Source organism: Urocitellus parryii, chromosome 11 (genome assembly GCF_045843805.1).
Source record: "Urocitellus parryii isolate mUroPar1 chromosome 11, mUroPar1.hap1, whole genome shotgun sequence".
Classification (NCBI taxonomy): domain Eukaryota; kingdom Metazoa; phylum Chordata; class Mammalia; order Rodentia; family Sciuridae; genus Urocitellus; species Urocitellus parryii.
The window spans coordinates 103,424,245-103,437,788 of NC_135541.1; the positions used below are offsets into that span (position 1 = coordinate 103,424,245).

Sequence of the window (13,544 nt, forward strand, 5' to 3'; positions counted from 1 at the left end):
CTATCCCTTTCCTCGGTCTATACCCAAAGGACTTAAAAATAGCACACTATAGGGACACAGCCACATCAATGTTCATAGCAGCACCATTCACAATAGCTAAACTGTGGAACCAACCTAGATGAATGGTTAAAAAAATGTGGCATATATACACAATGGAATATTACTCAGCAATAAGAGAGAATAAAATCATGGCACTTGCAGGTAAATGGATGGAGTTAGAGAAGATAATGCTAAGTGAAGTTAGCCAATCCCCAAAAAACAAATGCCGAATGTTTTCTCTGATATAAGGAGGCTGATTCATAGTGGAGTAGGAAGGGGGAGTGTGGGAGGAATAGAGGAACTCTAGATAGAGCAGAGGGTTGGGAAGGGAAGGGAGGGGCATGGGGTTAGAAATGATGGTGGAATGTGATGGACATCATTATCCAAAGTACATGTATGAAGACATGAATTGGTGTGAATATACTTTGTGTACAACCAGAGATATGAAAAATTGTGCTCTATGTGTGTAATAAGAATTGTAATGCATTCTGCTGTCATATGTAAATAAAAAAATCAATAAAAAAAGAAAAGTTCAATCAATTTAATTTCCTAAAGGTATTAACCACATGTCAAATACTTTTAAGTTAGAAAAAATTTCAAATTACCTGAAATTATACATTCTTTTTCACTAACAATGATGCCCAAATTTGATCCAGCCTTTTGTGAAAACTGGCTTTCTGAACATGAAAATGTATCCTCCTTCTTAGAACCATCTGAGAGGTTCTGAGTGTCCACTGATTTTTATAAAAATACATGTATTAATCTTCTAAATGTATTTCTGAGGGTATGCTTCTTTTCTGATCATCCTACTATGGTTACCTAAGATGAGAACACTTTTAAATGGATAGAAATCACATCCTCACATAGTTATCATGGAGAGGATAAAAAAAGAGGTTTAGAGAGAAGGAGGGAGGGAGACAGACAGCCAGTCTCAGAATGAGTCCTGTACTGATGGGAGCCACGTTCTAGAGCCTCAGGATGCTAACCTATAGTTAGTCTCTTTTTATTACAAATAATTTTCAAATCTACTGATACTTTAAAATATGACCTCTGCACAGGTATGGGCCACTTTAAAGTATCATGAACTAGAACAACATCAGGTCTGTGGAGAACTAAAAAATAAGGGTGACAGGTTTGGTGCTCCTCCCACAAACTAAAAAAAAAATTATAGACAGTAATTTTAAAAAATATCAGAACATGACAGTGTTGTTTACTGCTATATCTAGAATCCAGAGTAGTTTTTGGCACACAATACATGCTTTAGATATAAAATGGATGAATAAATCCCTAATGCACAAGAGGTCCTCAGTGAATATATGTTGAATGAATAGAGGATATATTAAAATCATACTTATACACTCGAGAAAATTACCAGTTATATAATATAAAGGATACTTACAAAGACAAAAATAGAATGCTAAATCCAGGCTTCAATATGTGAATATTATCTACTGTAGTAGACAGAGAAGACCATTTCCCATGTATACTCCTGGTTTTAGCAGATGGCTCCAAACCACATACCCAAAGATGATGATCTGTAATGTGAGTGTGCTTTTAATGGAAATTAAATACTACACACCTACTGCGTGCTGGACAATCACCTACTAAAGCTTTCCTCATACGTCTGGATTAACTATGAGAGTCTGAAAATTACAATGGCGTAATAGTTATTAAAGACTACTAACAAGAAAATAAAAGTACTATGAATGATCTGGCATTGATGTTACTGCAATAGTTCTGGTAAGTTACACTTGACCTGCTGGTGTACCATCCCTTTTAATAAGGAATTGGGCCTTTCTTTTCTAGCCTTCTGTGTTAATATCTGCCTCTCAATGATCTTAATATTATTAAATAAGTTTGGTATATTATGGCATTCTAATAGATTATAGGCGTGGAGGGAGTTGTACTTCATCAGAAACAAAAAATATAAGTAATTATCTTAATACTAATCATGATGTTTATCCTAGGGGCTAAGAAGTGGGTTGAAAGGAAAATAATGAACATCTGAGTACATTATCAAAATCAAGGGCAGGGGATATAGCTCAGTTGGTAGAGTGCTTGCCTTGAACGTGAAAGGCTCTGGGTTCAATCTTCAGTGCCATCAAAAAAAAAAAAAATTCACTCCATTAAAAAAAAAAACGAGAGAAAAGTGATATAGTAGAAAATGGTGATCTATAATCAAATATATTTGATCAAAAAATGTTTTAGCATATAAAGCAAGAAAAGAGGATAAGAACAAATTTCAATAATTATCAGTTGTGAAGAAGTTAATTAATTCTCCACCAAGACCTAAATAAAAGAGACTCAGCTTCATTAACTATTGGCCTCACTAATTTGTATTTTATGAGGAAATTGGTGAAGTCAGTCTGAAACGTAGATTTATGGGAAATTTGTTTTCATGTGTCTATACTGCAACAACTATTAAATTTCTTAGAATTAGCTGTACACCAATAAGTTCTAAAAATTCTACTAACTAAACAGTGAGTAAACACAAAGATGAGTAAGATTTCTTGGTCATTGCATACCATTTTCTGATTGGGGTCTAGAAAATTATGTACTTTGGCGGGCAAAATAGATTTAAACTCACTTAGTCATTAAAATTAGTAATATGCTAAGATGTGAACTTGTCAAAAGACTGGGAAGTCATGTGTTATGCTTAGATATGAGGTGTCCCCCCTCATTGCGTGTGAAACAATGAAAGAAAGTTAAGAGGTGAATGAAAGAAAGTTAAGAGATGAATGAAAGAAAGTTAAGAGGTGAATGAAAGAAATTTAAGAGGTGAATGACTGGGTTATGAGAACCTTAACCCAATCAGTGAAATAATCCTGCTGGGAATTAACTGGATGGTAACTATAGCCAGGTAAGGTGTGGTTGTAGGAAGTGGGTCACTGAGGGTGTGCCTCTGGGGCACACATTTTGTAGTGGAGAATTTCTCTGTTTCCTAATTCCCATGTCCCGAATGGCTTTCCTCAGCTGTGCCCTTTCTGTCATGATATTCTGCCTCACCTTGGGTCCAGAGATATGGAGGTGGCCATCTGTGGACTGAGACCTCTGAAACTATGAGCCCCCAGATAAACTTTTCCTCCTCTAATTGTTCTTGTCAGGCCTTTTGGTCATGTCAGGGAAAAAGCTAACTACAATACCATGGGAAAATGAGCTTTAAAGTATAATCAATACTACTTTGAGCAATAATTAGGTTTAGTAATAGGTGTCATTCACAGTTACATGGGTAAAATAAATTTCCCTTTTGAAATCAGTTACATGTTTGCAGGCAAAAGGTCCACAGAACATAAACATAAAGCAAAACAGTTCTTACTTGGAGAAATTACTTCTATGAATCTTGCCTATCCAGTAATTTTTTTCCCTTTGGAAATCTTATTTAGCATGCTTTTCATCATGATTTTTTATAGAGATTGTGTACTAGTGAGTATCTGATTTTTATTGTTTGGTAGTCTTACATGAAATGACTAAAAATGCAATGACACTTGAGGTTGTCTCTTTACTATCCAGTGAAGTCCATGCTGAATTAAATAATAAAAATAAATAATATCACAAATCCCTCATCCAAAACCAGAAAAAAATAAGAAATTAAAGTACTAATTTTAATTCTCTATTTTGTGCCATAAAAAAAGCCCTAATCATTTATCCTCAGAATTCCTATGTGGGCTTAACTGATGAACTGATAAAAAGAGAAAAAAAAAATCCTAACTTCTATTGGACTCCATATAAACTCAAGCATATCAATTTCCAGTTTGTTGACAAATTTGGTAAGGAAACATGCTACTTGGATGTGCAGAGGCAATAGCCAGGTCATTCTTTGGTCTGTTTTGCCTAAGAAATCCAGAAAGCAGAAATTCAGAAGGGGTGTGGAGAAACTTGCTCTCTACTCATATTAGGAGAACCCTCCTTTCCTGCTGCAGAGGAAAGTACATCTGTCACAATATTACCTAAGATCATGATGCTATCTGCAGTACTCAAACCAATGCTTTAGTTTCCATCATTCTATATTATACATTTCACTCTTCCAGAGCTTCCAGGAATCCCCCAACACCAACATCTACAACTAGGTTGCTGAAGCAGCCTAAGTTTTGCCATTATTGAAGTCACTCTGAGAATCTGCACTTATTTTTCATGGGTGAAATGTCCCCCTCTCCTTTCATGTAAAACACAACTGACTTTTATGGTTTCGATTTGAGGTGTTCCCCCCCCCCCAAAGCTCACGTTTTAGACAATGCAAAAAGTTTAGAAGAGAAATGATGGGGTTAAGAGAGCCTCCACCCAAACAGTGCCTTAATCCACTGACATGGATTAACTGAGTGGTAACAGTAGGTAGGTAGGATATGGCCGGAGGAGATAGGTCACGGGTATATAGCTTTAGGGTGTATATTTGGTCCCTGGTCAGTGGAGCTCTTTCTACTCCCTGACTGCCATGTCTGTCCTAAGCTGCCTTCTTCTGTCACGCCCTTCTGTCATGCTGTTCTTCCTCACCTCGGGCAATGCAGTCAGCCATCTAGGGACTGACGCCTCTGAAACTGAGAAAATGAACTTTCCTCCTCTGATGGTTCTTGTCAGGTCTTTTGGTCACAGCAACAAGAATGCTGACTAAAACACCTATCATATTACTTGATAACTGCATTTAAAAGTGTTTGGTATAAGTGATTTTATCTGGTGAGGCCACATCAGTGATAGAGTTTTGTCACATGACTCACTGGTGAATCTCTAATGCCTAATTCAATCATCTTCCATAGTAAGTCATGAAGACCTCATGGATTTTCAGGACTCACCATTAACTGAATTCAAATGTCAACGTACAGGGAAGTTTCTCAGAATGTCTATGAGACAGACAAGTCTCTTGGACACATTATTTGTTCTGATGAAGCTGTGTGATGTACCCTTTATAAAAAGCACTCCATTAGCTTTTGTGCAGGAAACAGCCCGTCTGAAGCAGCCTAACTTTCAGGTATCCTTGCCGATGTCTAATGTCTCAGTTACATGAAGGAATTTTATTCCTATAACTGGGTAGTACTGAAGTATGTTTTACCGAATGGAAGCTTCCACAGTCACCTGAACATAAGGAATTTTATCCCCACCACCTTGTAAGGAATATAAGCCACATAGTAATGAAAATGAAGCATAGCACAAAAATTTGAGAGGACAAAACCAATTCCAATTGGGACAACCAGATTCTTTCTTTCATAGAAATATTTCTCCAATAAATATTTGTTGAATCCCGACTATATTCCAGGTGCATTTCCAAATCTTAGGGGATATAGCACAAAGAACACACAAAACTTCATGTCTTCGTGGAAGGAAAGGGAAAAATGACCCTAAAGCAAGTAAATAAAATATCTAATATGTCAGAGGAAAAAATTAAGCATAAAAAGGATACGGGGAATATTACGGAATTGTGATTTTTAAACAGAGTGGCCAGGGAAGGCTTCAATGAGAAGGTCACACACCTGAAGGTGATGTCATAAGGTATCAGATTTGATTTTAGAACATTCTAGGCCTTGGAACAGCAAGTACAAAGATTCCAGGGTGGAGCCTGCCTGCTGTGAGGGAACCAGAGTAAGGAGGCCAGTGTGGGTGCAGCACAGGATTACACAGGACAGTGGCAACCAAGGCCTGAAGAGTAAGAGAAGCTGAGTTAGGTGGGGTCCTGCAAGCCATTATACGGCCTTCCGTTTGTACTCTGTGTGGGTGATGATACAAAGAAGTAACATGACCTGACAAATGTTTTAAAAGGATCACTCAGGGTGCCACAGGAAGAACAGTCGAGCAGAGGAAAGGATGGAAAAAAACTGCGGGTGTAAGGTGTAAGGCTACAGAAACATCAGTGGGGAGCTCAACAGATTCCCAAGAGACTTTGTGCTCCGACAAGGGGTGTGGGCTTAGAAGTTCACTGGAGGAGAAAAAGCTTCCCCTCCTCGCCACCACAAGGGGAATGACCCTTGAGTCTCCAGAGTCCTGCATGAACAGACTTATTCACAACATTCTTCAGCTAGGATGAAATATCATTTTTAACCATCTAATTGCTGTATTATTTATTAATGATTAGAACCTCAGTTTTTTCTTTTCTTTTCAGGACAGAGTTCCTATTCTGCCCTATTTAGGTTACAACATAAATAACATGGCTCCCAAGAAAACGATGGAGCCTCTTTTCTAGGTCTCTCCTTTAATGCATTTGATAAGAGATGGTACAAATTTGAAATCTAAGGAGGAAAAGTGAGAAAAACCATGAAAACATTTCTTTGTAAAAATGTATATTTCTTTACAATTTGGAAAATTAGTTCACCGCATCATTAAAAACCAAGGCATCCAGCTATCAACCTTCGAAAACTAGCCTGAATTATTTAATTATATTTACAAGCTGAATATGAGTATATAAAGAATACCAATATCATTTATTTTTTAATTTTTTTTGCTATATAGCAATGGCCATTCTGTGGCAGGAAGTTGAGAGCTGAGTCACAACAGTGAGGCTGGGGCTCTGTGTGGCTTCTCCTTCCTTCTTCTTCCTGCCTCCTCTGATTTACCATTTCTTCAAAGGTTGCCAACCACTCCCTAAAGATGTTTAAAAAACGAGTGATTTCATATATATATTTGCCACAACCAATTATAAAACAGAAAAAAAAAATCCTAAAATGTGATCCCTAAGTATCCTCTCTTCCCCGTTCTCATGCTCCTCACCTCTAACTCACAGTTTTCCGTAAGTCTTCAGATTGGGGGATACGTGTGCTTCTTTGCATTTCTTAGTGGGAGGGGTTATCACTTCTATTCACAGCTGAGAGGTGAGAAGAGCTTGGAACTGCTGCAGAGAACGTTGAAATTTTAAATGTATAGAAGTCAATAAATTAATGTTATGGTTCTCACAGGAGTAAACTACTGGTATATACTCTATATGTTGTATTTAATCTACTATCAGCAAAGTAATTACTTGAGTAGGTTGTAAAGAAGTAAATAGCAAGTTTTATGTAATAACAAGTTTTACGTAAACAAACCATAACTTCAAATTTCTTCAGACTGTGCATTTAAAATTTCAATTCTGAAATTCTATTTAGAAGTTTAGAAATAACTGATAGAACATTTTCTCATCTGTGTAGTTGTCTATGGTTATGTCACCATAGTCGGTGGATATGTTGAGTTTGGTATAACTTTAGTTCAGAACATAAAAAATAAAATAAAATAATAACAAGTGTTAGCGTCCATGTTTCTCTCTGGATTCACCAGCTGCAGGACACATACACCCCCACCAGGTGCTGATGGATGTGCCTGGATCCAGTCATACCCCTTACCAGAATCTCTTTCTATACACTGACATATGTTTACTTTTTCAACCCCCAAAACGCATAACTGAGCTCACCGGTGAAGCCTGTAGTTCGGCAAAGCTAACTGGCATTGGCAAATGTGGACTCATTAGCATTTTCCTCTAAGCCCAAACCTAGGACTTTAGTGAGGAGGCTACAGCTAGTACATGTGGCAAAACTATATCCTAATGTTTTTTAGCACACAGATTCTCTTAAGGATCCAGGGGGTGATTTCGTAAAGCAATAATGTCACACATTTCAAGGAACTGGCAATCTCCTTTAGCTTTCAACCCTCCTGTTCTGAGCAATTTCTCCCTTTATAAAGGGAGAGTCAACATGTTTACACAGCTCTCTGGCGTGTTTCTCTGGTCTTCAGTAACTTAAGCAAAATGTAAGGAGATGAAAAAACAATAAGTTGCATAAGACTATCTTCGGTTGTTGATTAAAACACATAAAAACAGGAAATTTATCTCAAAACTGATAAATATCCATAGTCTTAGTAGGTGTCACTAGTAGACTGATTATGTTTTCTAAGATTAAATCCAGATAAATAAATCATAAGAAAACAATCTTTTACTACTAGAAAAGTCAATATTTTTATTCAATTTAAATAATATATTTTATCCTTCTGGATAAAAAATCTGATTATTAAGAAAGGGTTAATTTTCATTTACTGAATGAATAGGTTTCTGAAGTATTTTCTTTGTATAAATTCATTCATTAGTAACATGGGCTGAAGTCAAACCTAAAAGCGTAAGGGGCTTATGCTATTTTATATTGAAATCACTTAATATAAGTCATGGGTTTTGGAGCCAGAATGACCTGACTTTAAATTGTCATTGGATCTCTTGGAGTCTTAGGGAAAACATTTAACTTCAGCCATCTATTTCTCATCCTCCTAAAATGAAGTTAATGGCACTTACCTTGCAGAATTGACAACTGTCCAGGGCTTGGTTGACCCTTAACAAATGGTAATTATTGTTGTTATTTACAAAGGAAATGGGAAGCCATTGATTATTTGTGTATTTCATATTCACAAAGCTTTGCATTAATCACACAATGCTTGTGAGTAATGATCACAAAATATAATCTTAGCAAAATCTCTGATGCATTCAATGCAATTATTTTTTAAGTGCTCTGTGTTAACATGTAGTATTCACAAAAACATATAAAATGCTATTTACAATCCTCATTTTACAAATAAGGAAACTGAGGAACAGAGAGGTTATGTAATTTGCTCAAGGTCATACAGCAGAGTCAGGATTCAAACCCTGGCAATATGACTGCACAGTTTATGCTTTTTAATCACTTCATTCAAAGCCCAGACATAGAATTAATGTAAGATAACAGGCATTCACTCAACAAACATACCAGGTGCTACATTCTGTGCCAGGTACTACTATCCAAAAATCAAAACACAAACCTATAACCTTTAAGGAGCATCCAATATGGCGACTAGCAGCAATATACACCCTCAAAGTTATGACCCAAAACCTGTGCTATTTCTCTGGATAGAAAAAAAAGTTCCCTTTTTAATTACTGTCACACAAAAAATTATGGCATAGCTATAATTTCTTTATGGAATGAATTGAGGTTTCTATATTCTTTGCATAAATAGGAATAAAATTGTCACTGCGCTTTGCTCATCTTTATGTTAAGATCTTTTAGGAACAGATAAAAATTATTTTTATATGATTGATATATTATATCCAACATTATTATCAAAATGGGTCATAAAAAGAATATATGGTCATTACTATTCATTCATTAAAGTACATCAACATTAAAAGTAACTCAAACAAGAAACAAAGGAAACTAGAAACAGGAGTCCTCTTTAGATACACCTAGATAAGAACAAACAACCCCATGACAGGGTACATACAGATTTCTTGCCTCTATTTTGTTTGTTGGGGTGGGGGGAGCTGGTCTTTTCTTTCTTCTTCCCCCTCTTATTATAGTCTCAATCATTATTTCCCATTGTCTCCAATGCACAAGTAATAAGGGAGGTGGGCTTCTGACAACCTGAAAATATTTTATGAGCTTTAAGATAGGTCTACTCTCATTTACTCTGAAAGGACAGAATAGTAATGTGTTAACAAAACCAAAAGGCAATTGTGCATAATGTATATTTGTGTGTGTGTGTGTGTGTGTGTGTATACATACATATACATAATACATATGCAAAATGATTACGTTTAAGTAAAATGTTACTGTTTTCAATTTTAACCATTTGTTTCAAAGAACTGCACTACTGAATACTAATGAATAATTTATGTAAATGAAAACTGAACCAGTAATCTAACAACTGAAGATTCTGCCTCTTTTTTCTTTTTAAAGGAGAAACAGGTTGTTCAGAAGCCAAGTGAGTAGGTAAAAATAATGGAATAATTTTCAGTTCAGTTTGGGTGAGAGTTATTGTGAAGAGAATTGATTTTTTTTTCATTCTTTTTGCAATAAACAATGAAACCAAATGATAATGGCAATATGAAAAAATGTCAGTTGCTGTAAATGACCTTTTAAGAGCCAGTTGGCAGATAACTGATATTAAATTATTGGTTTTGGAAGTCTCATTAATATACATATGAATGACATTTCCCTTGATCCCTGTACAAAGGCCCACCCAGTGCTCACCTGACTCTGTTTGTCTGCTGGCAACCCTTAGCATATGGCCGACACTTGCAGGTGTTCCCTCAAGGTCTGGTTTCTTCCCAATCCTCCTTTTCGTTGATTGCCTGTAATTCCCTCAGTTAGAAATGTGCATCCTTTACATATTTGAAGTTTATTTAGCTTTTCAAGTGCTGTGATGGTGACAGGTTGTAGGACCTTTGTAATTTTTTTTTTAAGTGAGGAAATCTGAAGGTCCCTTGTAGTAGTTTCAGGAACATGGAATCTCTCATTTGCTTATGTACAGAACACTTTTTACATTTGCTTTTAAATTCCATTTGTTGGCTTGTCACTTCGTGGGGAAAGAAAACTGTAGAGAAGCATCTTTTAAAATTATTACCTAACACCTGACATTTAATTCAGATCATGTCCTATTGTGGTTTACGTGTAACATTCCAAAGACGATATTTTCCTTCTTTCAGTCATTATGGAATAACATCAATGATTTTCATAGCCAAAAAAAAATGCATTTCCTGGTTCTTTTCACCGCCTTAGATTCTCAGACCTAACTTTATTTGTGCGGTTTATTCAAATAGTGGTTTTCCTTATGAAATCACGTTAAGTAGGAACCATCTGGAAAGGTTACTGTGGAAACGGAAGGGGCTGGGGGTGGGGCTAGAGAGCAAAAGATGCCATGACAACCTTTTTCGGGTTTCCCAGGAAACATGGGTTGCTATGGGAACTGCATCAGTCAGGTCCGAATTAGTAACTTCTGCTGGAAGGGGTGTCTGCCACTTTAATCTTCTTGCGATACTGAAGAAGCTTATCTCTCACATGCATTAGGAAATTTTTTTGTTTCTCACCAGCACTGAAAACATCTGTTTTTAGACTTTGATAGATGTTGGCTGGGACATATGCATAAATTTCACCAGAATCTGTCAGTCCAAAGACTTTCAAAATGCATTGCAAGCCCCAAAGAGTTAAGGTAATTAGATCAGGACGTTTTTGGGGTATTTCCTTTTGTTCAAAGTTGTAGAGACCTTGAAGATTCTGGGAGGAGAGGATTCATCTAGAAACTCCAAACACCAAACTTATGGTGGGTTTACAGTCATAGTTCCAGTTAAGACTTCTTATCCACGTACCCAGCCGGTAGAAACTGAACTAAATATTTAATAAATAACGTTGAAGGGTCCACCAAACTAAAGCATCATTGAAGTTATTTGTCTTCTTTACTTAGTAAAGAAACAACTACGTTTAAATTTTGAGGTTAAACAGTTACTCCAACTGTTCTTTAGTTTCATTTCCTCCCAGGATGTACTTTTTTTTTTTTTTTTAAATAGGGCATGTAACTCGAAAACAAGTTTAATGTAAGACTGTTGATCACAAAAATCAAGAGAGAGGGGGAGGGGCAAAAGGAGAGCTGAGAGAATGTGCAGCCCACCTGCAACACAGGCACCTGTTTCAGTATGAAGCAGTAGGGAGGGGGAGAATGAAGTGTGCTTTCTACTACTTCAGGTCCTTTCCTTGATGAATGGTCTGGAAATGTACAAAACAAGGGCATCACAGACCAAGGGGGCACGTTCCACACAATACTTAGCACAGTATGTCACTGGTATCTTATATTAAACATCGGTGAATATCTTTTTGATGTTCACACAGGAGTTGGGATTATTGTTCGTGGTGCAGGTGGCAGTGGAATTGCCCGTTTTGAAAGGGGTCTGGGGAAAAGCACTGTGGTTCATATCCCCCTCTTCGATCACCATATACTCCGACTTACTTAGAGTCGAGTTGCTCCGTGCTTTTCGGAGCTCCTCAGCTGAAGAGGAGAGGTGCTGGCAACTTCCCACGTGCATGTATTGGGCTTGCTCTTCCCCTTCTGTCTCCCGGTGGTAGAAGTAATTGAAGTTGGAAACAATAACAGGAACCGGCAATGCAATGGTCAAGACACCAGCGATGGCACAAAGAGACCCCACGATCTTGCCCCCTATGGTCACTGGGTGCATATCTCCATACCCGACTGTTGTCATGGTTACCACTGCCCACCAGAAGGCATCCGGGATACTACTAAAACCTGAAGCGGGGTCGTCTGCCTCGGCAAAGTAGACCGCACTGGAGAAAAGGATGACCCCAATAAAGAGGAAGAAGATGAGCAGCCCCAACTCCCGCATGGAAGCCTTCAGTGTCTGCCCCAGGATCTGCAGCCCCTTGGAGTGGCGGGAGAGTTTGAAGATGCGGAAGACCCTCACCAGGCGAATGACCCTTAGGATGGCCAGGGACATGGCCTGCTGTCCGTTGCCCTGTCGCTCAGCCAGCTCGGTGCCCAGGGTGATAAAATATGGGATGATGGCCACAATGTCTATCAGGTTCATGATATTTCTTGAGAACGTGGCCTTGCTGGGGCAAGCGAAGAATCGCACCAGCAGCTCAAAGGAGAACCAGATGATGCACAGGGTCTCCACCACGAAGAAGGGATCCGAGAAGCTGGAGGCTCCCGCGGGAGCCCCCGACGTGCTGTTGCTGGCCGCCTCGAGGACCTCCTGCGACGGCGAGGCCGGGTAGTCCTTCTCATCGCGGAACTCGGGCAGCGTCTCCAGGCAGAAGATGACAATGGAGATGAGGATGACGAGCACGGACACGATGGCAATGCCCCGGGCTGGCCCCGAGCTCTCGGGGTACTCGAAGAGCAGCCACACCTGGCGCTGGAAGTCGCGGCGGGGCAGGGGCCGCTCCTCCTCCCGCAGGAAACCCTCGTCCTCGCGGAACTTCTCCATGGCCTCCTCTCCCAGCTGGTAGAAGCGGATCTCCTCGGAGAAGATGTCGATGGGCACGTTGACCGGGCGGCGGATGCGGCCCCCGGATTGATAGTAGTAGAGGATGGCGTCGAAGCTGGGCCGGTTGCGGTCGAAAAAGTACTCATTGCGGAGCGGGTCGAAGTACCTCATGCGCCGCTTGGGGTCGCCCAGCAGCGTCTCTGGGAACTGGCAGAGGGTCTTCAGCTGCGTCTCGAAGCGCAGCCCCGAGATGTTGATGACCACGCGCTCCCCGCAGCAGTCCTGCTCGCCCGCAGCCGGCAGCGCGGGCGGGAGCGGCTCATAGCGGTCACAGCCGCCTCCGCCGCCGCCACAGCCGCCCTGAGGCTGGCCTCCGCCGCCGTCGGCCGTCTCCGGCTCCTGCAGGTGGTCCCCGGGCACCACGGTCATGTCGGGCGGCAGCTCGGGGCCTGCGGCGGGCTCGGCGTAGCCGGGGTTCACCAGAGTCTGGGCGCCGCCGCCGCTCGCAGGGTCCTGGGGAGGGTGGGTGCGGTGGTGGGCGAAGGGCTGCGGCGGCGCGGGCAGAAGGCTGGTGTGCTCGTCCATGCAGTGGGGAAGAGGCGGCAGTGGCGGGGCCCAGTCGCTCCTCCTCGCGCTCCCCGCCCTTTCGCCGCCTCCGCCCGCTCCGTCCCCGAGCCCAGCCCGCCGCCTGTTGCTGCCGCCGCGGCGAGGCTCTGTCTGAGTCTGGCGCTGTGCGCCCGGCAGCTCAGCAGAGACGCCTCCTCACCCCTCCTCCGCCCCCTCCCGCGGGGCGCGCACCCGCCCATCCGCGTCCCCCAGGACT

The 13,544-nt window shown here is 40.4% G+C and overlaps 1 protein-coding gene across 1 annotated transcript; it reads right to left on the reverse strand.

The window, feature by feature from the left end:
* Positions 1-11,572: 11,572 nt before the first annotated feature.
* Positions 11,573-13,306, reverse strand: Kcna3 (potassium voltage-gated channel subfamily A member 3). Its single transcript, XM_077791435.1, has one exon. The coding sequence runs from the start codon at positions 13,304-13,306 to the stop codon at positions 11,573-11,575; it is 1,734 nt and encodes a 577-aa protein (XP_077647561.1).
* Positions 13,307-13,544: the final 238 nt, after the last annotated feature.

Bases quoted from the DNA above. Each gene is read 5' to 3' on its own strand.
- Kcna3 (XM_077791435.1), bottom strand. From the start codon at position 13,306: ATGGACGAGCACACCAGCCTTCTGCCCGCGCCGCCGCAGCCCTTCGCC.